Source organism: Carcharodon carcharias, chromosome 5 (genome assembly GCF_017639515.1).
Source record: "Carcharodon carcharias isolate sCarCar2 chromosome 5, sCarCar2.pri, whole genome shotgun sequence".
NCBI classification, from domain to species: domain Eukaryota; kingdom Metazoa; phylum Chordata; class Chondrichthyes; order Lamniformes; family Lamnidae; genus Carcharodon; species Carcharodon carcharias.
Window position 1 is genome coordinate 15,795,183 of NC_054471.1, and position 24,141 is coordinate 15,819,323.

At 43.3% G+C, this 24,141-nt stretch overlaps 1 protein-coding gene across 1 annotated transcript in view; it reads left to right on the top strand.

Annotated features, from left to right (window-relative positions):
• LOC121278115 (dynein heavy chain 8, axonemal-like) overlaps nucleotides 1-24,141 on the top strand; it is a 1,831,678-nt gene that overhangs the window by 365,501 nt on the left and 1,442,036 nt on the right. Inside the window, exon 17 of the mRNA XM_041188200.1 lies at nucleotides 2,140-2,275. Coding sequence (XP_041044134.1) covers nucleotides 2,140-2,275 — 136 coding nt within the window. The remainder of the gene's footprint in view (nucleotides 1-2,139; nucleotides 2,276-24,141) is intronic.

Genomic DNA, 24,141 nt, shown 5'->3' on the forward strand with positions numbered 1-24,141 from the left:
CAAATCATCAACCTTTTGGTGAATGCTACGTGCATTTAGGTGGAGAGCCTTTAATTCTGCTTCTTTAACATTATTCTCTATTCTGACCTGATTTGATGCTTGCCTATGCTTCGTCTGTCACCTATTTTTGCTTTCTACTTTTCTACTTCCTTTGACCAGTTTATCTTCCCTCGAATCTGAGCTCCCTCTCAGGTTCCAGTCCCACTGCTAATCTAGTGTAAACCTTCCCGAACAGCACTAGAAAATCTCCTGTGAGGATGTTAGTCACAGTCCTGTAGCCTGTCCATCATGTATAGGTCCCACCTGCCCCAGAATCAGCCCCAATGCCTGTGAAATCTGATGTCCTCCTTCTTACACCAGTTCTCCAATCACATGCTCAATTGCTCAATCCTCCCATTTCTATGCTCACTGGCACATGGGACTGGAAGTAATCATGGGAAAACTGCTTTAGAAGTCCTGCTTTTCAGTCTCCTTCCTAGCTCCCTGAAATCTGCTTTTAGGATCTCATCCCCCTTCCTATCTCAGTCATTAACACCGACATGGACCATAACCTTTGCCTGTTCACTCTCCCTGAGAAGATTGGCCTGCAGATGCTCCATGACATCCCTGCTCTCTTGCACTTGATACCAGTAGTCATGTAGAGATTACTGTCTTTGAGCTTGTTCTTATCTCCTTAAACTCTGACTGCAGGATGACATTCCTTTGTTTACCTATCTCATTTTTACCAATCTGGTCCATGACCACTGACTGTTCAGCCTCCCCATCAGAGTGCTGTGCAGATGCTCAGGGCCATGTTTGACCTTGGCAGCAGAGAGGGATTATTCATTCATAGGATGAGTGCGTTGTTGGCTAGGCCAGCATTTATTGCCCATCCCTATTTGCCCTTGAGAAGGTGGTGGTGATCTGCCTTCCTGAACTGCTGTGGTCCATGTTGTATAAGTGCTGTTTGGGAGGGAGTTTCAGGATTTTGACCCCTTGAAAATGAAGGAACTATGATACATTTCCAAGTCAGGATGGGTGAGTGGCTTGGAGGGGAACCTCCAGATGGTGGGGTACATGTACTGAACATACCATCCTGGATTCACTTCTTCAGCTGCAGAAGCTCCTGTCTGTTTCCCTAACTATACAATCCCCTATAACTATGGCTTTTCCAATATTCCTCAACCCTGTTGTATAACTGGGCCAGCCATGGTGCTGTGGACTTAGGTCTGCCTGCACTTCCCCGGTAAACCATCACTTTCACGAGCACTCAGAACTGAATATTGATTGGATAGTTAGATGCACTCAGGGACTCCTGTGCTATTTTCCTGGTCCTTCTAGATCATCCACAAATCCAAGTCTTTTTAATACTCCCTTCTGCCATTTCTGCACTATTTTCCTTCTTCTCTGCACCCAGAGCACGCTTCCCTTGAGTCATTGCTTGCTCCCATTATGTTTTGTCACAAACACCTAGGTTTTGCTTGCTACATGCCTGGATTTGTTATAGACTAATTAGTAGGAATTTAATGCTATGATTAGTTAACAACTACATTATTTGAGTATTTTTGAAAAAAAGAAAGCTTTTCATCTTGCAATCTGCAGGACAATTCTCAAGAATGCCAGATGTAAATGGAACAACACTTTATACCTCATGAGAAGAGCTTTAAACAAAGCTTGGCAGTTACCTGTCAGTTATCAGTTAACTAGTGCATTCTCCATGGCAACACCTCAACCAATCAGAGTCTAATTGCCAACCAATTAGCACTCACTTCTCATGAAGTATAAATTGTTGTTCCCTTAACATTTGACATTCTTGCGAATTGTCCTGATGAATGCAAAATGGAAAGCTTTGACATGTGCCTTTTTTAAGCAATACTCAAGTTCTGTGCTACCAAACTCCATTATTGTTGTATCATGCCAGGATAATAGAAGGCAATAGTCCTTTTCATAAAAAATGGCTAGCTTTAGTTATACAATTAAGAATGTTTTTCATAATGTTTTTTGTTTGTTATATCATAAATGTCATTTTAGCTATGCATATTGCCTGAATGCATGGCACAATAGCATTCCTTGAACATGAAAATATTTTGCACTTATGAAACTGTATGTTGTCAGCCCTAATCTTCAATCTAAATCTTTAAGTGCTTCTTTTTGTTTCAGAAAAGTTCTGACATACTAAAAAGCCCACAGGGCATGTCAATCGTACGAAAGTACAACAAAATTGCTTATGTACTGGTAAAGTTTGAAGTGTTGTATCATAAGGCCTGGACAAAAGAAATTTCAGCCATGCGATACAGTAAGTAAATGATTCATTTGGTAGTACAGCACTTGAGTATTGCTGAAAAAAGCTTTGACATATCTTTTTTCAGCAATACTAAATGATTCATTTTAACAACTGCGCTACTATATTCTGGTAGATTTTACAAATTAATTCATTTGGTTCTAGAACTTGGTTTTTGCTTTCTAATGGCAGCTGCTATTATTCTGCCTTTCACACCTCATCTGGATACATCTTTTTCTTTATTTGTTCCATTGCTGCTCCTTTGTCATTTAATGTTGCCTGTCTTCCGACCTACCACGGACCTTCCCTTTTGTTCTTTTTCATCCTCCCCCATTTGACCTACATAAAACCTAATGCATTTCTAACCTTTCCCAGTTCTTATGAAGGGTCATTAACCTGAAATTTCAATTTTTTTGCTCTGCCCACAGATTCAGCCAGGCCTGCTGAACATTCACAGAATTTTCTGTTTTTATTTTAGATTTCTACCACCTATAGTATTTTGGCTTTTGTTCTCATATTTGATACTAATAGCATATCACCGCTCCTCAGAGCTATAACAGTTTCCTTAAACAATATTGCAACCCCTCCTTTTTTATTGCCCCTCATATCTGAAAACCCTGTAACTGGAGTTACTGAGCTGCCATTCCTCCCCTTCTTCAAGCCACATTTCAGTCATAGTGATGATCTACTTTCAAGTGTCCTGTCGGTGGCCTCAACTCAACTTCCTTATTCATTAAGTTAAATCAGCTCCTTTGTTATTTATTTTCCTGCCTTTTTTTTAGACTTTCTACAGTTACTTCCTTTCCTTTTGAATCTATGCTCAGGTTCCCATCTCCCTATCAGCTATTTTAAACTCTTCCCAATAGCACTGATCAACATTCCCATCAAGATAATGGTCCTAGCCCCATCCAGCTAGTACCGTTCTCACCTCCCCAAAAGCCAGTCTCAATGTTTAGAGAACCTAAAGACCTCCGTTCTGCACCATCTCTCCAGCCACACGTTCAAATGTACTATCCTCCTATTTCTGTACTCACTAGTGCATAGCACTGGGAATAATCCTGAGATTACTATCTTTGAGGTCCAACTTATTAATTCCTTTCCTAACTCCCTGAAATCTGCTTGCAGGACCTCATCCGTCTTTCTACCTATGGGCCATTATGAACTGCAACATTTGGCTGTTCACCCTCTCCCCTCAGAATGTTCTGCAGCCACTGACTGACATCCTTGACCAGCGAGGCAACATACTATCCCAAGGTCATGTCTGTTTTTTGTCTGCTTTCCTAGCTATTGAATCACCAACTACTATTGATTTTGTGACCTACCTCCTGCTCCCTGCACAGCTGGATCACCCTTGGCACAGTGGAATTGGCTCTGGAAGCATTCCCCAGTGAAACTATTACCATCACCAGTTTTGTGAACTGAATACCAGTTGGAGAGCAAGATAGACTCAGGGAACCCCTACACTACCTGTCTGGCCCTGCTTCACTGCCTGGCAGACACCCATTCCTTCAGCCTGCACAAACTAAAGCTGCAATGGGATTGATTACATCCAGAGATGTGCTGTCCATGAAGCTCTCAGCTTTGCAGATGCACAGCTGTGACGTTAGCTGTTGCTCAAGTTCCATAACCCAGAATATGATCTATCCAGCTGATAAACTTTTCTGCACATGTGGCTATCCAGGAGCTTCCACAAGGAACAGTATGTGCCTTCCGCAATTCTGGTGCTCTGCCATCCCTTTATTTATTAGGCTATTAACTAACATAAAAGAAATAAACTTTAAAACTAAAAAAGCACTTTCCAGCTTCTTACCAATCTGCTCCCTTCCTTGTTCTGACATCACTTTGTGGTTTTAACTTTTTCTCCTGACATTCACACTTTTACCTTCCATCAGATGCTAAAAATAGTAAATACACAAAAAGCAGAATATAGATGGTTAACCTGTATACTTTTCTTTAAAGTCTCAGGTTGTGCTGTGACTTCCTCTGTGTTGATTGATGTCACTCTGATGTCACCTCCTTTTCATTTCCCTGTCGCCTCCTTTTCAGTCTCAGGTGCCAGGGGTTCCTGTGCTCTCCATTCAGCTGCTGCTCACTGTTATTGCTCTTTTAGGTCCAGGTGCCAGTTATTATTCCTGAATTTTCTGCAAAGAAGTTACCAGTCCTCTTGTTCAAATTCTTCTTGCCACACATAAATGGGAATAAACTGGGCACAGGCATCTTCTTGCACCGATTTTGTTGATGTTATTTTTCGCACATCACACTGTTTGAATGTTGGTGTTACTGTGCCTACATATCAAACTCTTTTGTGTTTAGAATTTCTGTCAATGCAACTAAGGTCAGTTTTATTCAGCTTTGTAAACACTGTGTCTCCTGCCAATGTAAGGTGGCTGCCAATACCCTCTGTAAACTTGAGGTCATCCAAAACTCTGCTCCCTGTGTCTTTACTCACTCCAAATCCTGTTCACCCCAGTGCTCGCTGGCCTACACTGGCTCCTGGTCAAGCAATGCTTTGGGGTGGAATCATTCATTCCCGCCAGCAGTGGGAATTGTGGTGGATGGGGGAACAAGATTTGATGAGAGGCCAAAAAACAACGGTGGGAAATTAGTTTGGAGCCTTGTTATCTCAACTTTCATGGCAACTTAAAGATAGGTTGCATGTCCTGGTGAGATATGTCAGGAATTTCATTTGCATCTCATGATAGCTCATTAAAAGGCCAACATTCAGTATCACGACTGTACATAAGTGCGTGCAAACTGAGGTAGACTTCTTCCAGGGCTTTGAAATCAGTGGACGCTGCTTTCACCTTCTTGGGGACCACGCTAACCTTCACTCATTTGAGGTGCCCTAGGCCAATGCTGTGCCAAGACTGGAAATAGGAGGCAGTTGAAAGGTCCCAGGGTGGTGGTGGAAGGGTAGAGGCAAGAAACAGGAGGCAGGCTACATAGGCAAGTGGGGTAGGAGAGAGTGTCTTAGAAGGTGGCACCAATGATGTTGATGGTTACGCCTTGGGGGGAAAACTTGGGGTACTGGTGTTAGGATGGAACTATCACAGTCAAAGGATGTAAGGAGGCTACAAAAAGATATAGATAGGTTAAGTGAATGGGCAAAGATCTGGCAAAGGGAGTATAATTTGGGCAAATGTGAAATTGTCCATTTTGGCAAGGAGAATAAAAAGGAAGCTCATTATCTAAATGATGAGAGGTTGTAGAGCTCTGAGATTCAGAGAGATTTGGGTGTTCTTGTTCATGAATCACAAAAGGTTAGTATGCAGGTACAGCAGGTAATTAGGAAAGCTAATAGAATATTATCATATTGTGAGAGGAATTGATTACAAAACTAGGGAGGTTAAGCTTCAGTTATACAGGGCACTGGTGAGACCACACCTGGAGTATTGTGTACAGTACTGGTCTCCTTATTTAAAGAAAGGTGTAAATGCATTAGTAGCAGTTCTGAGAAGGTTTACTAGACTAATACCAGGAATGGGCAGGTTGCCTTATGAGGAAAGGCTGGACAGGTTAGGCTTGTATCCACTGGAACTTAGAGTAAGAGGTGACTTAATTGAAACCTTTAAGATCCTGAGGGATCTTGACAGATGTGAAAAGGATGTTTCCTCTTGTTGGAAAATCTAGGACTAGGGACCACTGTTTAAAAATAAAGGGTCATTCAATTTAAGACAAGAAGAGGAGAATTTTTTTCTTAGAGTCTTTGGAATTCTCTTCTTCAAAAGGTGGTTGGAACAGGGTTCTTGAATATTTTTAAGGCTGAGCTAGATAGACTTTTGATTAACAAGGGGGAAAAAGGTTATCGGGGTAGGCAGAAATGTGGAGTTGAATTTACATTCAGATCAGCCATGATCTTATTGAATGGCGGAGAAGGCTCGAAGGGGCCAAGTGGCCTACTCCTGCTCCTAATTCATATGTTCGTATGTATGTATGGAAGTGGGATCCGGTAGGGTGGCAGGTTCAGGGTGTGAGTCTGATGGATGAAGGTATCATCCGGTGGGTCATGGAGGGAAACAAAACAGAATGATGGGAAGGGGAATGGTCAGGGTTGGCATATGGATGATAATGGGTGTTGGCTGTAATGGGAGGAAAGTATGTGAAGATGGATCATGATAGGGTTCAGGGTAATGGGGGGAGGCTCAAGGGTGACAGAGCGGAGAGGAATGATGATATTGAGTGGATCTGTGGTGATGGGGGAAGTTGATTGGTGACAGGGTAAGGTTAGAAGGTGATAGAGTGAGTTTCAAAGGTGATGTGCACCATTTTCCCAAACTGACCTTGACCTGCAGTTGTCAGGCAGTGTGATCCCTCAAGGTGGGAAGAGGGTCTTGTCAGGTGGTTGGAGTTCAAGGTCAGCACAAGTGGCCGACTAAAGGCACACCCTAATAATTATGAGGCAACTGGATGTCAGAGATGCATATTTGTGTTCACTGCTCTGGCTACTGCTGTTGTTTTCCCCTGATAGGCCATCACCCACCCAACAGTACCAAAATGGTATACCTGTTAGAGAGGGGGACAGCCACAGTGGATTTCTGCACTGACTGCCTGCCCCTTCTAGCGGTCACCCATCTATCTGTCCATCCCTTGGGTGTGACCATGTCTCCAAACCTCCTGTCAATGACGCTTTCCGTCACCTGAATGCTCTTGAGTGCATGCAACTGCTGCTCCAACCGATCCATGCGGTCTGTGAGGAGCTGCAATTGGGTACACTTCCTGCAGATGTAGTTGTCTGGGGCACTTACAGCGTCACAGATTTCCCACATCCCACAGGTGAAGCACTTCACCCCAGCAACTGCCATTTCTAGAAGCATTTAATAAATTAATTTAAATCTAATAACTGCTTATTGACAGCTTATTAACTATACGTTTCCTAGGGCTAGATTTCTACTATAATTGCTGAATTCTAAGAACAGTAATCCCCTGATTCTGGTCTAAATACCCTCTACTTATTAATTAAGTGATTAATTCATTTGGTTTAATTAGTTTAACAATGTTTTAGTTTCAAATTAAGTGTAGATTCTCTACCAGCCAATCAGGTCACAGATTTACCGTGATACCACTTTTAATTAATTTTTTTTTAAGACCCGAGGTCCACGAATCCCCGAAGTAAGGTTTTTATATTCACCTCTCTGGAACTCCACCCTCCGACTCTGCTCCCTGGAACTCTCCTCGCGCTCTTTTATCCTGTGTCTCCGCTGCTCTCCTCACCTTCTTTTATCCTGTGTCTCCGCTGCTCTCCTCGTGCTGTTTTATCCTGTGTCTCCACCGCTCTCCTCATGCTCTTTTATCCTGTGTCTCCACTTTCTGTGCGCTCTTTTATCTTGTGTCTCCACCGCTTTCCTTGTTCACTTTTATCCTGTGTCTCCGCCGCTCTCCTCATGCTCTTTTATCCTGTGTCTCCTCTCTCCGTGCGCTCTTTTATCTTGTGTCTCCACCGCTCTCCTCGCGCTCTTTTATCCTGTGTCTCTGCTGCTCTCCTCGTTCACTTTTATCCTGTGTCTCCGCCACTCTCCTCGCGCTCTTTTATCCTGTGTCTCTGCCGCTCTCCTCGTGCTCTTTTATTCTGTGTCTCCGCCGCTTTCCTCGTTCACTTTTATCCTGTGTCTCCGCCGCTCTCCTCGCGCTATTTTATCCTGTGTCTCCGCTCTCCTCGCGCTCTTTTATCCTGTGTCTCTGCCGCACTCCTCGCGCCCTTTTGTCCTGTGTCTCCTCCGCTCTCCTCACGCTCTTTTATCCTGTGTCTCCGCCGCTCTCCTCGCACACTTTTATCCTGTGTCTCCACCGCTTTCCTCGTTCACTTTTATCCTGTGTCTCCCCCGCTCTCCTCATGCTCTTTTATCCTGTGATATGGCTACTTCCATTCAATTTCTGGTCAATGGTGACCCTCAGGATGTTGACAGTGGGGCATTCAGCGATGGTAATGCCAATGAACATCAAGGGGTAATGATTAGATTCTCCGTTGTTGGAAATGGTCATTGTCTGGCACTTGTGTGGCGCAAATGTTACTTACCACTTGTCACCCCAAGCCTGGATATGGTCCCGGTCTTGCTGCATTTGGATATGGACTGCTTCAGTATCTAAGGAGCCATGAATGGTGCTGAACATTGTGCAATCATCAACGATCATCCCCACTTCTGACCTTTTGGTGGAAGGAGGGTCATTGATCAAGCAGCTGAAGATGATTGAACCTAGGACACCACCCTGAGGAACACTTGCAGTGATGTCCTGGACCGGAGATAATTGACCTCCAGTAACCACAGCCACCTTCCGTTCTGCTAGGGTATGACTCCAACCAGTGGAGAGTTTTCCCCCTATTCCTATTGACTTCTGTTTTGATAGGGCTCCTTGCTGCCACACATGGTCACATGCTGCCTTGATGTCAAGGGCAAGTCACTCTTATCTCATCTCTGGAGTTCAGCTTTTTTGTCCATGTTAGACTAAAGCTGTAATGAGGTCAGGAGCTGAGTGATCCTCACAGAACCCAAACTGTTGGTGACCCCTTGCATCACCTTGCTGGTGATCGAGAATAGACTAATTGGGTGGTAATTGGCCAGGTTGGATTTGTCCTGCTTTTTGTGTACAGGACATATCTGGAACAGCTTGGCTAGGGGCATTGCAAGTTCTGGAGCACAAATCTTCAGTACTATTGTTGGAATATTGTCAGGGCCCATAGCCTTTGTAGTATCCAGTGCTATCAGCCATTTTTTGATGTCACATGGAGTGAATTGAATTGGCTAAAGCATTTGTGATGCTGAGGACCTCTGAAGGAGGCCTAGATGCATCATCCATTCGGCATTTCTGGCTGTAGATAGTTGCAAATGCTTCAACCTTATCTTTTACACTGATATGCTGGGATGGAGATATTTGTGGACCTTCCTCCTCCCGTGAGTTGTTTAATTTTCCACCGCCATTCATGACTGGATGTGGCAGGGCAGCAGAGCTTAAATCTGATCCGCTGTTTATGGAATCGGTTAGCTCTATCTATCACTTGCTGTTTACACTGTTTGGCATACAAGTAGTCCTGAATTGTATCATCCCCAGGCTGCTCCTGCACTGTTCATTAAGCCAGTGTTGATCCCCTGGCTTGGTAGTAATGGTAGAGTGGGGATTTTCTGGGCCATGCGATTACAGATTATGGTTGAGTACAGTTCTTCTGCTGCTGATTGCCCACAGCGCCTCATAGATGTCCAGTTTTGTGTTGCCAGATCTGTTTGAAAGTTACCCCATTTAGCACATTGAAGGGGCCACACAACATGATGGAAGGTATCCTCAACGTGAAGACCCTCTCTCCATGTTCTTCCTACCAAAATGTATCATCTAACATTTCTCTGCATTGAACTTCATTTGTAAACTATCTGCCCATTCCACCAACTTTTCCATGTCCTTTTGAAGTTCTACATTGTCTCCTCAAAGTTTACAACGGTTCCAAATTTTGTATCGTCTGCAAATTTTGAAATTGTTCCCAGTACACCAAGTTTTAGATCATTAATATATATCAGGAAAAGCAAGAGTCCCATTACCGACCCCTGGAGAATCCCATTTACAAATCTTCCCCCAGCCCGAAAAACATACATTAACTCTCTATGTTAGTTATACAGAGCACTAATGAGATCACATCTGGAGTATTGTTTACAGTATTGGTCACCTTATTTAAGGAAGGATGTAAATGTGTTGGAAGCAGTTCAGAGAACGTTTGCCAGACTAATACCTGGAATGGACGGGTTGTCTTATGAGGAAAGGTTGGACAGGCTAAGCTTGCATCTGTTGGAGTTTAGAAGAGTAAGAGGTGATTTGATTGAAACATATATGATACTGAGGGATCTTGATAGGGTGGATGTGGAGAGGATGTTTCCTCTTGTGGGAGAATCAGGAACTAGGGGTCACTGTTTAAAAATAAAGGGTTGCCCATTTAAAACGGAGATTAGATGAAACTTTTTCTCTGAGAGGGTCGTGAGCCTTTGGAACTTTTTTCCCGAAAGGGCAGTGGAAGCAGAGCCTTTGAATATTTTTAAGGCGGAGGTGGATAGATTCTTGATAAGCAAGGGAGTGATAGGTTATCGGGGTTAGGCGGGATGCAGATTTGAGGTTACTATCAGATCAGCCATGATCTTATTGACTGGCAGAGCAGGCTCGAAGGGCTGAATGGCCAGGTTCGTATGTTTCCTGTCATTCAGCCAATTTTGTTTCCATGTCGGCACTGTCCCTTTTATTCAATGAGTTATAACTTTTCTCACAAGTCTTTTGCACAACACTGTACCAAATGCCAATTAGAAGTCCATGTGTACCATATCAACAGAATTGGGCTCAATCATTTCTCTCTGTTACTTCTTTGAAAAACTCCAACAAGTTATTTAAACATGATTTTCCCTTCAGGAATCCCTTATTTGCCTATGTCATTATTAATTCTGTTCCGAGATATAGACTGGGATGTTCTGGTCCCGCGGCCCAAAGTCAGCTGCTCTGTCAAATTTTCTGATCCGACCCGCGGGACCATGGGTGGGACCAGAAAATCCTGCCCGTAGTTTCTAGAAATTTCTTCACCACCAAAGTTAAACTGACCAGTCTGTCGTTGCTGGACTTATCCTTACATCCATTACATTGAACAAGGGCATAATGATTGCAATTCTCCAGTCCTCTGGCACCACTGGAGTCTAAGGAAGGCTGAAAAATTATGGCCATTGCCTCTGTAATTTCTACTCTCAGCTCTCCCAATGTCCTTGGATGCATCTCATCCAGTCCTGGTCCATCTTCTTCCTTAGTAAAGACAAATGCAAAGTATTCATTTCATCCTTCAGCCATGCCCCCTTCCTCTGCATGTAAATCCCCTTTTTGGTCCCTTTTAGGCCCAACTCTTCCTTTTACCAACATTTTACTTTTTATATGCCTATAGAAGACTTTGGGATTCCCTTTTATGTTGCCTGCCAGACTCTTTTCATACTCCCTTTTGACTTCTCTTACTTCTAGTTTCACCTCCCCTCTGAATCTTCTATATTTAGCCTGATTCTCAATTGTTTTTTCTACCTGAAACCTGTCATAAGCACACTTTTTCTTCTTTATCTTAATTTCCACCTTTTTTATCCAGGAGTTATGGATTTGTTTGACCTATCTTTCGCTTTTGAGGGAATATAGCTTGACTGTGCCAGAAGCATCTCTTTGAAGGTAGCCCATCGTTCAGCTACTGTTTTTCCTGCCAATCATTAGCTCCGGTTTATTCAGTCCAGATCTGTTCTAGCCTCTTTGAAGTTGGCTTTCCCCCAGTTAATTCTTACTCTGGATTGTTCATTGTCCTTTCCCGTAGCCACCCTAAACCTTGTGATATAATGATCACTGTCTCCTAAATGTTCACCCTCTGACACTTCATCTATTTGGCCCACCTCATTCCCAAGATCCAGGTCTAGCAATGCCTCCTCTCTTGTTTGACTGGACACATACTGCTGTAGAACTCCTAAGCACACTCTAGGAACTCTTGCTCCTTTTTGCCCTTTATAGTACCACTATTCCAGTCTGTATTTGAATAATTAAAGTACCCCTTTTCAGGCACTGTATTGTACTCTTCTGTAATTTGCACCTTCTGGGGATTATGTTATTATTACTTGTCTTCCTAGTAGGGAGTAGATGTATTCACTTGGGACAGCTGGACTGGCTAGGCACAGTTCTCCACCAGGTCATCATGATGGGATTAAGGAAAACTTCAAGTCAGCTCTGAGCTAGGCAGTGGGGGAGAGGATTTATTAGTATGCACTGCTTAGACAATTTTTAGCAGCAAACACACCCGTTTCACAATCTTCCAGACTTGGTTTTCTTTCTTCCTCCCCACTTCAACAATATTCTTAAGCAGAAAGCTTCAGCAAGCACCTATGTCTTGATTTAAGTGTTCTCTCTCTCACTCTCTCTCTCTCTTTCTTCCCCTCCCTCCTCCAGATCAGATATTATTAATTTTGGATGTTGTTTCCTCCCCTCTCTCCTGATCCCAACATGGGAGTCAGCAGCAAAGAGCTTCTCTCTTGCAAGTCTTTCACAATCTCTCCTCTAGGCCTCAGGCTCCAGGCCCCATGCAAGAGGAACTGCAGCAACAATCACTGTGAGCAACTCTCGGAGAATAAGTTAAGGGACACTGTGGGAGGTAGGGGTTCTGGGTGAACCTGTCAGAATGAGTTTGCCAGGGAGTGCTGAACATGTACGTTCAAGGTGGTTGGGGCCTGCTGGTGAAGCTGTCAGAGTGGCATGGGGGGAATGGCGGACTTGTGAGAACAGCATTTCCGGGGAGGCTGGTGCTGCTGTCAAGTCTGTGAGAGCAGGGGGAGTTGGCAGGTCTGTCAGAGCGAGGATGTGGGGGCTGTCAAGTCTGTGAGGTTGGCAGGAAAGTGGTGACAGGGTGATTTCTGGTAGTGTGGGAATGGGCTGGGTGGAGAGAACCTATGGATGCATGAAATTTGATTAACAAGAATTTGGGACCAGTAGCATCCTAGAGGCAGACAAACTGGGTTGCAGGACAAGCACATGAATCCTGAGTTGATGCCTACCACCTACACATAATTAAATACAACAAATATGTAATCAACACTGGAGCTTTAATTTCTGGCTCAGGTGACTACCTCAATAGCTGCATGTGGTGAAGGATCCCATATTCTAATTGCCTTAAGTTGAAGAACCTTGCTGCTCTATTCCACTTACTTCTTCTAGTGAGAATCCTCAGTCTCCGTTGTTATGACACAGCATTTGGCAAAGGTTGAATTGTTCAAATCCCAGAAGGAAACTTGAAACAACTGTCATAAACTATACTTTCAATTGGAATGTTTGAGATGCAGCTCTGAATTCAGGAATAAGCCCTCTGTGCCTCAAGAGTTTTTTAATATAAAACTAAATTAAACATTTATTAACCTACAACAAATTAAACACATACACATGTCTACAAATTACGACCATAATAACTTTTAAACAAATCCCCAAATTAATCACTCCCAGGTAAATCTCCATCAAGGCAACAGTAACCGATAGGCTTTAAACATACACTAGGCAAAGCACATTTAACCATACAAATTCAAAATGATATTCCTTGCAATTTGTTTCCTTTGCAGACACAGTTGGAGGATTACAGGCTGGCTGGATCTTAAATGTCTCTAACTTGCACACAATTTCCTTTCCCTCTTTATACCTAACTTTCCCTTTGAATGTAAATTCTCCATGGTATCACTAGGCTTTTAACATTACATCTTCTAACAATAACATTTTCATCCCATGACATTGCTTGGCGTCTCCCATCTAGTTGCATGATTTTACTCTCACTCTTGAATGCTTTATTCAACAAATGCAAATGTACACTTTAGCTTTTAACTTCCTTACTGTTTACCCAATTAACATCTCAAACTACTGTACATCAAAGCACCCAGACTAGCTGGCTTTAATCTAATTAAGACATGCACAGTCAAACACAGACACAGACCCCACCACGATTCCATTTGAAAAATAATTTCCAATAACATTATAGACATTAATATCTCTCCATGACACCATCCCCAAGTTCCCCATCAACCCAGCAAAGTATACAATCTTTTACTAATTATTCAGAGTAATATCCCCATGTTTTACTACATATTCGAGATTTGGACTATCACAAATGTTCGTTTGATTAATTAGGATTTTTGGGTGGGTATGTAAGACACATGGTTTCCTTCATCAAAGGTGCCTATAGATTCTATCTTATAAACTTATCATTTCAATACGTTCTTCTAGAATGGGTAACCATAGTACGACAGGTATCACAATCCCATAATAGTAACTTCCTTCTCTCTTTACCAGGCAGGATAACCCATCTTGCTAAGCTTTTTCTGCATTACCCCTTCCTCTAAACCATAACTTAATCATGGTGTCATTGACATAAGTTGGAATGTGGTTACCCTTTTTATTCTTACTACCTTGTTCCTCTCTGAGCTATCATGTAACTCCCACAGATGACACATGTAATAGCTTCAGATGCTTCTTTGTCAACCACCCCACACCGCACCCCTCCCCCGCCCCCACTTGTCCCAGATTGTATTTACTGTGTCCTGAATTTGTTGGAAAAGGACTACTCCATTTTCAATGGTTAAGAGACTATGTAATATTTCTTCCGCTGTCTCTTTTCCCCTATCATTATTATCCAATAGCATTGTCCACAACTGTTTTCTCATTGCTTCATTATGATCCATCTTCCTGTCAATATCTACGCTGTTTCAAACTGCGGTACCTGCAGTGGCACCAATACCTAACAATTGCCAATTTTCCACCCCTTTTGGTTTCCTTAAATACTATTAGTTGTCAGGGTACTAAGACCTCACACTCGTAAACTGGGCGACCGCTTTGCAGAACGCCTGTGGTCTGTCCACAAAAATGACCCAAACCTCCCTGTTGCTTGCCATTTTAACACTCCACCCTGCTCTCTTGCCCACATGTCTGTCCTTGGCTTGCTGCATTGTTCCAGTGAAGCCCAACGCAAACTGGAGGAATAGCACCTCATCTTCCGACTAGGCACTTTACAGCCTTCTGGACTGAATATTGAATTCAACAACTTTAAGTCTTGAACTCCCTCCTCCATCCCCACCCCTTTTCTGTTTCTTCCCCCTTCCTTTTGTTTTTTCCAATAATTTATATAGACTGCTCTTTTCCCACCTATTTCCATTATTTTTAAATCTTTTATGCCCCGCTAGTCTTTCCACCCCACCCCCACTAGAGCTGTACCTTGAGTGCCCTACCATCCATTCTTAATTAGTACATTCGTTTAGATAATATCACTACCTTCAACACCTCTGTGTTCATTTGTTCTTTTGTCTGTGACATCTTTTGATTATTTGTTCCTATCACTGCTTGCTTGTCCCTACAACCACACCACCCACCCAACTTCTCTCCCCCCCCGCCACCTCCCCTCCCACCTTAAACCAGCTTATATTTCACCCCTCTCCTTATATTCACTCAGTTCTGTGGAAGATCATGAGGACTCGAAACGTCAACTCTTTTCTTCTCCGCCGATGCTGCCAGACCTGCTGAGTTTTTCCAGGTAATTCTGGCCAACTGGAGCCTATTCGTCTGCCATGACAAAGGATCTGCAGCCTACCTTTAAGACTTAATGGTTGGAATATTAACCATCTCAGGGACCTAGACAAAGGGATGCATATCCCTTGTCAGAGCCAAAGTGTAGAGGTAGGAGTCCAATAGGTCGCTTATTCACAAAATCTTTTCCAATGTCAAAATCAGCCTCAGCCTTCAGTTCTTTTTTGGATACACACGGATTGATAGACTCATATCGTTTTCTATATCCATCAGCAAGATAATACTACTTCTTCTCTCCTGTTCACCACACCTATTCACCTCTTGACTTTTTTCCTTGACATGAGGCTGCTCATGTTAATTCGACCATGCACATACAATAGTTTTGTGATCTCTGATCATGCCCCCTTAGTTTTAGCAATATGATTCCATGATTAACCTGTGTCTTATCCACCTTGGCGCTTAATTCTCTTCTTCTAGGGACCCAGATTTTACTACGTTAATTTTTTCCTAAATAAATACTTTTATAGAAGCTGAAACTACTCCAGATATTTATTTTGTTACTATCTGGGAGAGTATAAAGGCTTCCCTATGTGGACAAATAATTTCACATATTGCTCAACTTAACAAACACAATACCTCAAGTTGTCCCAATTGTTGTAATATGCTATTACACCGACCCCAATATTATTCAAACAGGTCTGGCTCTACAGACTGAATTTGATCTTCTTTCTACTAAATAAACAGAAAAGCTTATACTTTGATCACGTGGTACGTTTTATGAGCATTGTGAAAGAACTGGTAGGCTCCTGGCTGACCAGCTTTGCCAGACAGCTTCCTCTCAACTTATAGCTGAAATTAGCATTCCAACAGAGTCAACCACTACCGATCATCAGGTGATCAACGATCAATTCAAACTTTTTTATTTCACTCTTTATACCTCAGACTCCTTTTCAGACCCTGGTTTATTTCACAATTTTTTTGATAATATGGACATCTAACATCTGGCTCTATGGGCAGAATTTTCTCTTCAGCGTGCGGGGGTGGGGATGCACGCCGACACGTAAAATGATGCGTGGTGATATCGGGCGTGCGTCCTGACATCACCGTGCATCATTCCGATCTTCAGTTCATCTGGCACACGCCGGAGGTGGCTGCGTGCCTCCCAAACTGTTAAAGGCCTCTTAAGGCCATTGTAAACCAATTGAACTAATTGACAGGACTGCCTGTCCAACCTTAAGATTGGCGGGCAGGCGAAGAGCCCAAGTGGCCTTAGTGTTTTTCATGAAACCTCATCCACGGGTGGGATGAGATTTCATGAAGGTTTTATTAAATTAATAAGTACTTATTACACATTTCATAAACATGTCCCAGCTCATGTGACACTGTCACATGAGGCGGCATGTCTAAATAATTTCAATCTTTCTTTATTTTAACGTTTCAAATTGAACTTAATCCCACTGAGGCTGCTCTGTGCCTTAGGGAGATTTCTGTGCTCTTTCGCGTGCATGCGTGAATGAGCGCAGGCCTTGACTCTCCCTCCTCCTCCCGTGCGCACAGGTGGTTGCGATCGGCTCCACGTCTGCCTGTACAAACTCCTGACCGACCTGCCAGGCATGCAGAAGATGCTGTCCCAAGAATGCATTAGAAGTATCCTTTTCCCAAGATGAAATGCTAAAGGAAATGAAATCCATGCGAAGTAATAAGGCAGCAGGGCCTGATGGATTTCCACTAGAATTTTAGTTAAAAACCCTTATCACAATTTTCTGCAGTATTATTATCTCTGTTTTCAAAATGCATTCTCTCTAAAACGCCCTCTCCTATGCTGCGCGAGGTATCTTCACAGAATCACACAGTGCAGAAGAGGCCCTTCAGCCCATCGAGTCTGTACTGACACGTGAGAAACACCTAACCTACCTACCTAATCCCATTTACCAGCACTTGGCCCATAGCCTTGAATGTTGTGACGTGCCAAGTGCTCATCCAGATACTTTTTAAAGGATGTGAGGCACCCGCCTCCACCACCCTCCCAGGCAGTGCATTCTAGACTGTCACCACCCTCTGGGTAAAAAAGTTTTTCCTCACATCCTCCCTAAATCTCCTGCCCCTCACCTTGAACTTATGTCCCCTCGTGACTGACCCTTCAATCAAGGAGAACAGCTGCTTCCCATTCACCCTGTCCATGCCCCTCATAATCTTGTATACCTCGATCAGGTTGCCCCTCAGTCTTCTCTGCTCCAACGAAAACAACCCAAGTGTATCCAACCTCTCTTCATAACTTAAATGTTTCATCCCAGGCAACTTCCTGGTGGTTCTCCTCTGCACTTCCTCCAGTGCAATCACATCCTTCCTATAATGTGGCGACCAGAACTGCACCAAGGCCTCACCAAGGTTCTGTACAACTCCAACATGATCTCCCTACTTTTGTAATCTATGCCTCGATTGATAAAGGCAAGTGTTCCATATGCCTTATGCATATGCCCCACTAACATGCCCCTGCACCTTCAGAGATCTATGGACACACACGCCAATGTCCCTTTGTTCTTCAGAAATTCCTAGTGTCATGCCTTTCATTGATACTTCCTTGTCAAATTACTCCTTCCAAAATGTATCACCTCACACTTTTCAGGGGTTAAATTCCATCTGCCACTTATCTGCCCATTTGACCATCCCGTCTATATTTTACTGTAACCCAAGACACTCAACCTCACTGTTAACCACCTGTCCAATCTTTATGTCATCCGCGAACATACTAATCCTACCCCCCACATAGTCATCTATGTTGTTTATATAAATGATGAATAACAGGAGACCCAGCACAAACCCCTGTGGTATGCCACTGGACACTGGCTTCCAGTCACAAAAGCATCCTTCTGTCATCGCCCTCTGTCTCCTACAACTTTGTCTATTCTTTTAAAGGGGGATAAGGGTCTTCTGCATTGCTGTTTATACTGGCTTATTTCCCTTTTGAATGTGGGTGTCAAGTATTATGACACAGCAGTTGGTAAAGCTGAGTTGTTTAAACCCCAGAGGAAAACTTAAACAACTGTCATAACTTATATTTTCAATTGGTATGTTTGAGGTGCAGCTCTGTATTCAGAAATAAGATCATTGAGCTTCGAAATTACTTCCATAATAACTTTTAAACAAATCCACAAATTAATCACTCCATGTAAATCTTCACCAAGGCAACAGTAACCCATAGGCTTTAAACAGACACCAGGCAAAGCGCATTTGACCTTACAAATTCAACATGAGGTTTCTTTCAATTTGTTTCCTTTGCAGACACAGTTGTAGGCTTACAGGCTGGTTAGGCCTTAAATGCCTCTGGCTTACAAACACAAACTTCCTTCTGTTTATACCTAGCTTCCCATTTGAATGTAAATTTTCCATTGTATCCTAGGCTTTTAACATCACATCTTCTAACAATAACATTTTCATCCTGCTAATTTTATTAGTAATATAAACACACTGCTTGGCATCTCCCATCTAAGTGCAAGATTTTACTCCCACTCTTGAATGCTTTATTCAACAAATGCAAATTCACACTTTATCTTTTAACTTCCTTATATTTATCTAATTAACATCTCAAAATTACTGTACATCAAAGCACCTTTAATCCAGTTAAAACACACAGACAGACAGACACACACATAGACACCCCTATACTCTATTTTAAAAATTAATTTCCAATAACATTTTAGACATTAATGTCTTCATGACATTCCCCTCTCTGTTGAAAAATGAACCATCATAATTCTTAAAGACACCTTTATTTTGAATAACCCATCTCACACTATCTGCTATACTTATTACACTATTACATTACCAGATATATGCATTAACATAAATATATATATACACAAGTCCTTGGTATCAATAGAAATCACTCCAATCTAATGTCCAGGTTTTTAAAAAATGTACAACTTTCCCTTTAAGCTTCAAACTCTTGGTAATGCATCAACAAACACATTTTCTCTACCATCAACATGTATAATCCGTAGATTAAATGGTTGTAATGATAGATTCCACCTGAAAAGTCTTGTACTTTTGTCACGAAATTTGTCCAAGAACTTCAAAGGATTTTGGTCTGTATAAACAATTATTTCTGATGAATTGTTTGCAACATAAATTTCAAAATACTGCAATGCTAACACGAAACCCAAGGTCTCATTTTCAATCGTTGAATACCTTCTCTGTTGTACATTCAGCCTCCGTGAAAAATACCCCATCAGTTTTTCAATTCCAGTGTCATCCTCTTGTAATAGTACAGCCCCAATGCCTATTTCGCTTGCATCAACAGCCAACTTAAATTGCAGGCTTAATTGGCGACTGCCAAAACTGGTGTTTAAGTTAATACAGTGTTCAAACTATCAAATGACTTCTGACACTCCAGTGTCCATTGAAACTTCTTGTTTTTTTTTAATAGTTCAGTCAGTGGAGCAACCATGCTGCTAAATATGGTACAAAATTCTGGTAAAACCCACTCATGCCCAGAAATCTCAAGACTTCTTGTTTTTTATTAATAGTTCAGTCAGTGGAGCAACCATGCTGCTAAATATGGTACAAATTTCTGGTAAAACCCACTCATGCCCAGAAATCTCAAAACTTCTTGTTTTGTTGTAGGCACTGGGAAATCCACGATAGCCTTAACTTTCGCATCTCTCGGAGCCACCTTACCATGTCCAAGGGTATGGCCTAGATACGTAACTTGTGCTTTTGCAAATTCACTTTTAGCCAAGTTCATCACCAAGTTAGCTTCTTGTAATCAAGAAAATAATTCTTCCAGATGCTGTAAATGCTCCTCCCACATCTGACTGAAAACTATCAGAACATCAATATAAACAGCACAATTGCTTAGACCTGCAGTTACTTTGTTTGTCAGTCTTTGAAATGTTGCAAGTGTCAAAGTGATTTGGAAAAGCTACTGCAGTCACACAAACCATCCTTCATACCAAACGGCATGACTTTAAACTGATATAGTCCACTTGGCATCACAAAAGCCGATATCTCCTTTGCTCTCTCCATACTTACCAATAGCCTTTTAGCAAGTCAATCTTTGTGATAAATTTTGATTGTCTCACTTTCTCAATACAATCCTCCAACTGTGGTATTGGATAGTAATCTGCTTTTGTCACCGCATTCACCTTTCGATAGTCCACACACAGTCTTTGTGTTCCATCTGATTTAGGTACCATTACAATAGGCAAACTCCACTTACTGCAACAAACTCAATGATATAATTTTGAAGCATGAAGTCAATTTCATTTTGCACTTGTGATAACTTTGCCAGATTTAATCTATAAGGATGATACCTTATTGATGGTAAAACCTATACAGATTCATCATGTATAGCTAAATCTATCTTCCCCAACTTATTCCCACAAATAGGTTTGTGTGACTGCAGTAGCTTTTCCAAATCACTTTGACACTTGTTTGGAAGGTAACTCAATATTTAAGTTAAATTTTCAAGCACCTCCTCATTATTCAATATGTTTAGATGAAAATCGATTTAGGAGTTCTGCACTTCTACCTCTTTCTCATCATCTACCATCACTAATACCTCTTTTTGTTCCTCTTCACTATCAAAGTACCTTTTGACACTCCCTCTGCTTCTTTCTTCTATCTGGAGTATTTATTAAATAATTTACTTCACTCAGTTTCTTTTCAACCCTGTAAGATCCACTAAAACTTGCCTTTAATGAATCACCTTGTACTGGTAACAGAACTAGCATTTTCTCTTCAGAAACAAAACTGCAAGCCGTCGCTTTCTTATCTGCCTTCATTTTCATTTCTTGCTGTGATATCCTTAAATGTTCCCTAGCCAACTCACACGCTCTGTTCAATCTCTCTGAAGTTTGATACATAAGCCAGGAGAGTAGTTTCTGGATTTTGACCCACCAACTTCTCATAAATCAATTTCAGTGCTGCCCTTACCTCATGATCATAAACTAGTTCAAAAGGGGTAAAACCAGTCAATGCATTAGGAGCATCTGTAATAGCAAATAACAAAAATGGAATTCCTGTATCCCAATCCTATGGATAATCCTGACAGTACACTCTTATCATAATTTTTAAAGTTTGATGCCAGCTTTCCAAAGTTCCTTGTGACTCCAGAGGATAGCTGTTGACTTAAATTGTTTTATCCCCAAACTGGTCATTACTCTCTTAAACAGCTGTGACATGAAATTTGACCCCTGATCTGATTGTATTTCTTTAGGTAAACCATATCTTATGAAAAATTTATTTAACTCCTCCACAATCTTCTTGGTTGTAATATTTCTTAAAGGTATTGCTTCAGGAAACCTGGTAGACACATCCATTATTGTCAGTAAGTACTGATTTCCACTTTTAGGGTGGAACGTCCCCAGAATTTCACTAAGAGCGGTAGCGAGCGGGCAAAATGGAGTCCTACCTGTCAACGAAAATGACCAGTTTTCATGCCATATCGCCCCGAGGCTATCTCATTATTTATTCACTCCAGCGACATACGCCGATTCCATGGAGAGCAGGCTCTCCTTCGCCCACCCACCATCACCTCGCTGCTGCATTACGCCGGCCACCATCATTATAAGGCAGCCACCAGCAAAGCGCTCATTGCCACCAGCTCACCACCGCTGCCTAGGAGACATGGCCAGCAAAGGAAAAAAGACTGCAGCCCCCCACTTCAATGACGGGTCCATCGAATGACTGTTAGATGCCGTGGAGGGCCGCTGGGATGTGCTCTACCTCCGCTCTGGCTGCATGATGGGCAGCAAAGTCTTCAACCCAGCTTGGGAGGTGGTGGCAGTGGTGGTCTGTGCAAACACCCTGCAATGGAGGACAGCCACCCAGTGCCGCAAAAAGATGAATGATCCCCTCCGTTCCACCAGGGTGAGTCACTCTTTTCATCACTCTCAACTCTCACACTCACAAACTCATCACACATCCACAGGGAGCCTCACTCACTTCCAGTGCAAGGGACATCACCATTCGCTCTTTCACACACACCGTCATTGTCCTCACAGGCCAGGCATACTTATCATCTGGCCCGGCAGGCGTGCTGATGCACTCTCCCCGTCTTTATCTATGCAGGACAAACTGGCTCACAATATGAAAGAAAGGTCGCAGGTGGAGGAGTGACGGAGGTCAAAGTTCTGACAGAATTTGAAAACAGAGCGATCCAGCTGGCCAGTGCTGACAGAGACCAGTCCCGAGCTGACAGTGAGGTCGGCACTGCTGTACCAAGTGAGTGCAACATCCATCAGACAACCATGCCATGTGTGATATGCCCTCTTTCACAGTCCACTGCCATGTATTAATGATCTCCCCTTGCTTTTGCAGGCGCATCTGCCAAATAGCCGACAGAGTCCATGACCCAGGGCCTCCAGTCAAGCCCCGAAGAAACTTCTGAAGAGGAATCTGGAGGCACCCTCCCTGAAGTCCCATCACAGCGCTCACACACACCTTCCACCAGCACCGAGACACACACCTTGGTCGGACCTGCCTTTAGAGTAGCCTCGAGATAACAATCTGGTGATCACATCGCACTTTCTGATCCTTTCTGGGGCGGAGGCAGGGATTTTCCAGGTCTCCGACACTCAGAGGACTGAGTCCAAGTCTGATGACTAGCCTCTGGATTCGGTCATGTCAGTTGCTGAAGCTGCAAAGGCAAGCTAGGGAACATCAGGAAGGGTTGTCCGCTGCGTACCTCAGATTGCAAGGCGCTATGGAGGAGTCCGTACATCTTTAGGCTGAGGTGATAGCACGGGAATTGCGATGCACTGAGGTCAACACTGGCAGAATGGCAGCCACCATGGAGACCTTGGTCCAGAATGTCACTCCTGCACTGCTGCGCAGACTTTAACTCCATCGCTGATGCCATAGTGGGCCTTCAACAGTGTGTACGCAATTGGGGTGCTGGGCAGCTTGATCTCACTCCAGCTACCCCTTCCGCTCACAGAGTCTGCTAGGGGTCCTCGGGCACCTACAAGGAGGAGAATCAGCAGGTACAGGGAAGAGGCCCTGGATCTGCCAGGGGTCCTCGGGCACCTACAAGGAGGAGGATCAGCAGGTACAGGGAAGAGGCCCTGGATCTGCCAGGGGTCCTCAGGCACCTACAAGGAGGAGGATCAGCAGGTACAGGGAAGAGGCCCGGGGTCATCCATCGAGATGAATCTGGGAGTGGCGGTCCCATCCGAATCCCTTCTTTCTGTGACTTCCACAGCTCCAGTTTCACAGGCCGAGAAGGGTTCCACTGCTATGCAACAGGATCTCGAAAGCAGGCCGGGGCCCACCAAGTCTCAGCCCTCCAGAAGACGCCCGCCAAAGTCATCACAGACAGGGTGTCACAGTCAGCAGGCTGCCTCCATCTCTGCTGTGGATGTCCAGGGAGTACCAAGATGTAGTGGCAAGGTTAGGAAAGTTAGCTAAAAGTAGTTGCACAGCCTGGCCACAGGTGTTGATCACTTGTATATACTGTTCACTATTGTCAATAAACTAAGAATGTCTCCCTGCCTGTGGCTCCTTTGAGCAATGTTCTTGTCACTCAGATGTAAAACCTTTCTGCACAAGATAAAAGGCAGCTGTCTCAGTCCAGGGCCTCTTCCCTGTGCTCTGTGCAGCCTTCAGACCACAGTAATGGTCCAGCCTCACAGTCCCTGGAAACATTATTGATGCCTGCACCTCGGCGGTGCTGGTCATTGCAGCCAGAATATTGTGGGCAGCTGCCACAGAGTTCTCTCATTCTCCCTTTGTGTCCTCAGCACCTTTAAGGTGGGACTGGCCCCCAACACACCAGCCACCTGCGACCAGTGATGCTGTGCACCAGCTCCTGAAGGTGCTGGATGCGGACACAGCATCAGATGTGTCGAAAG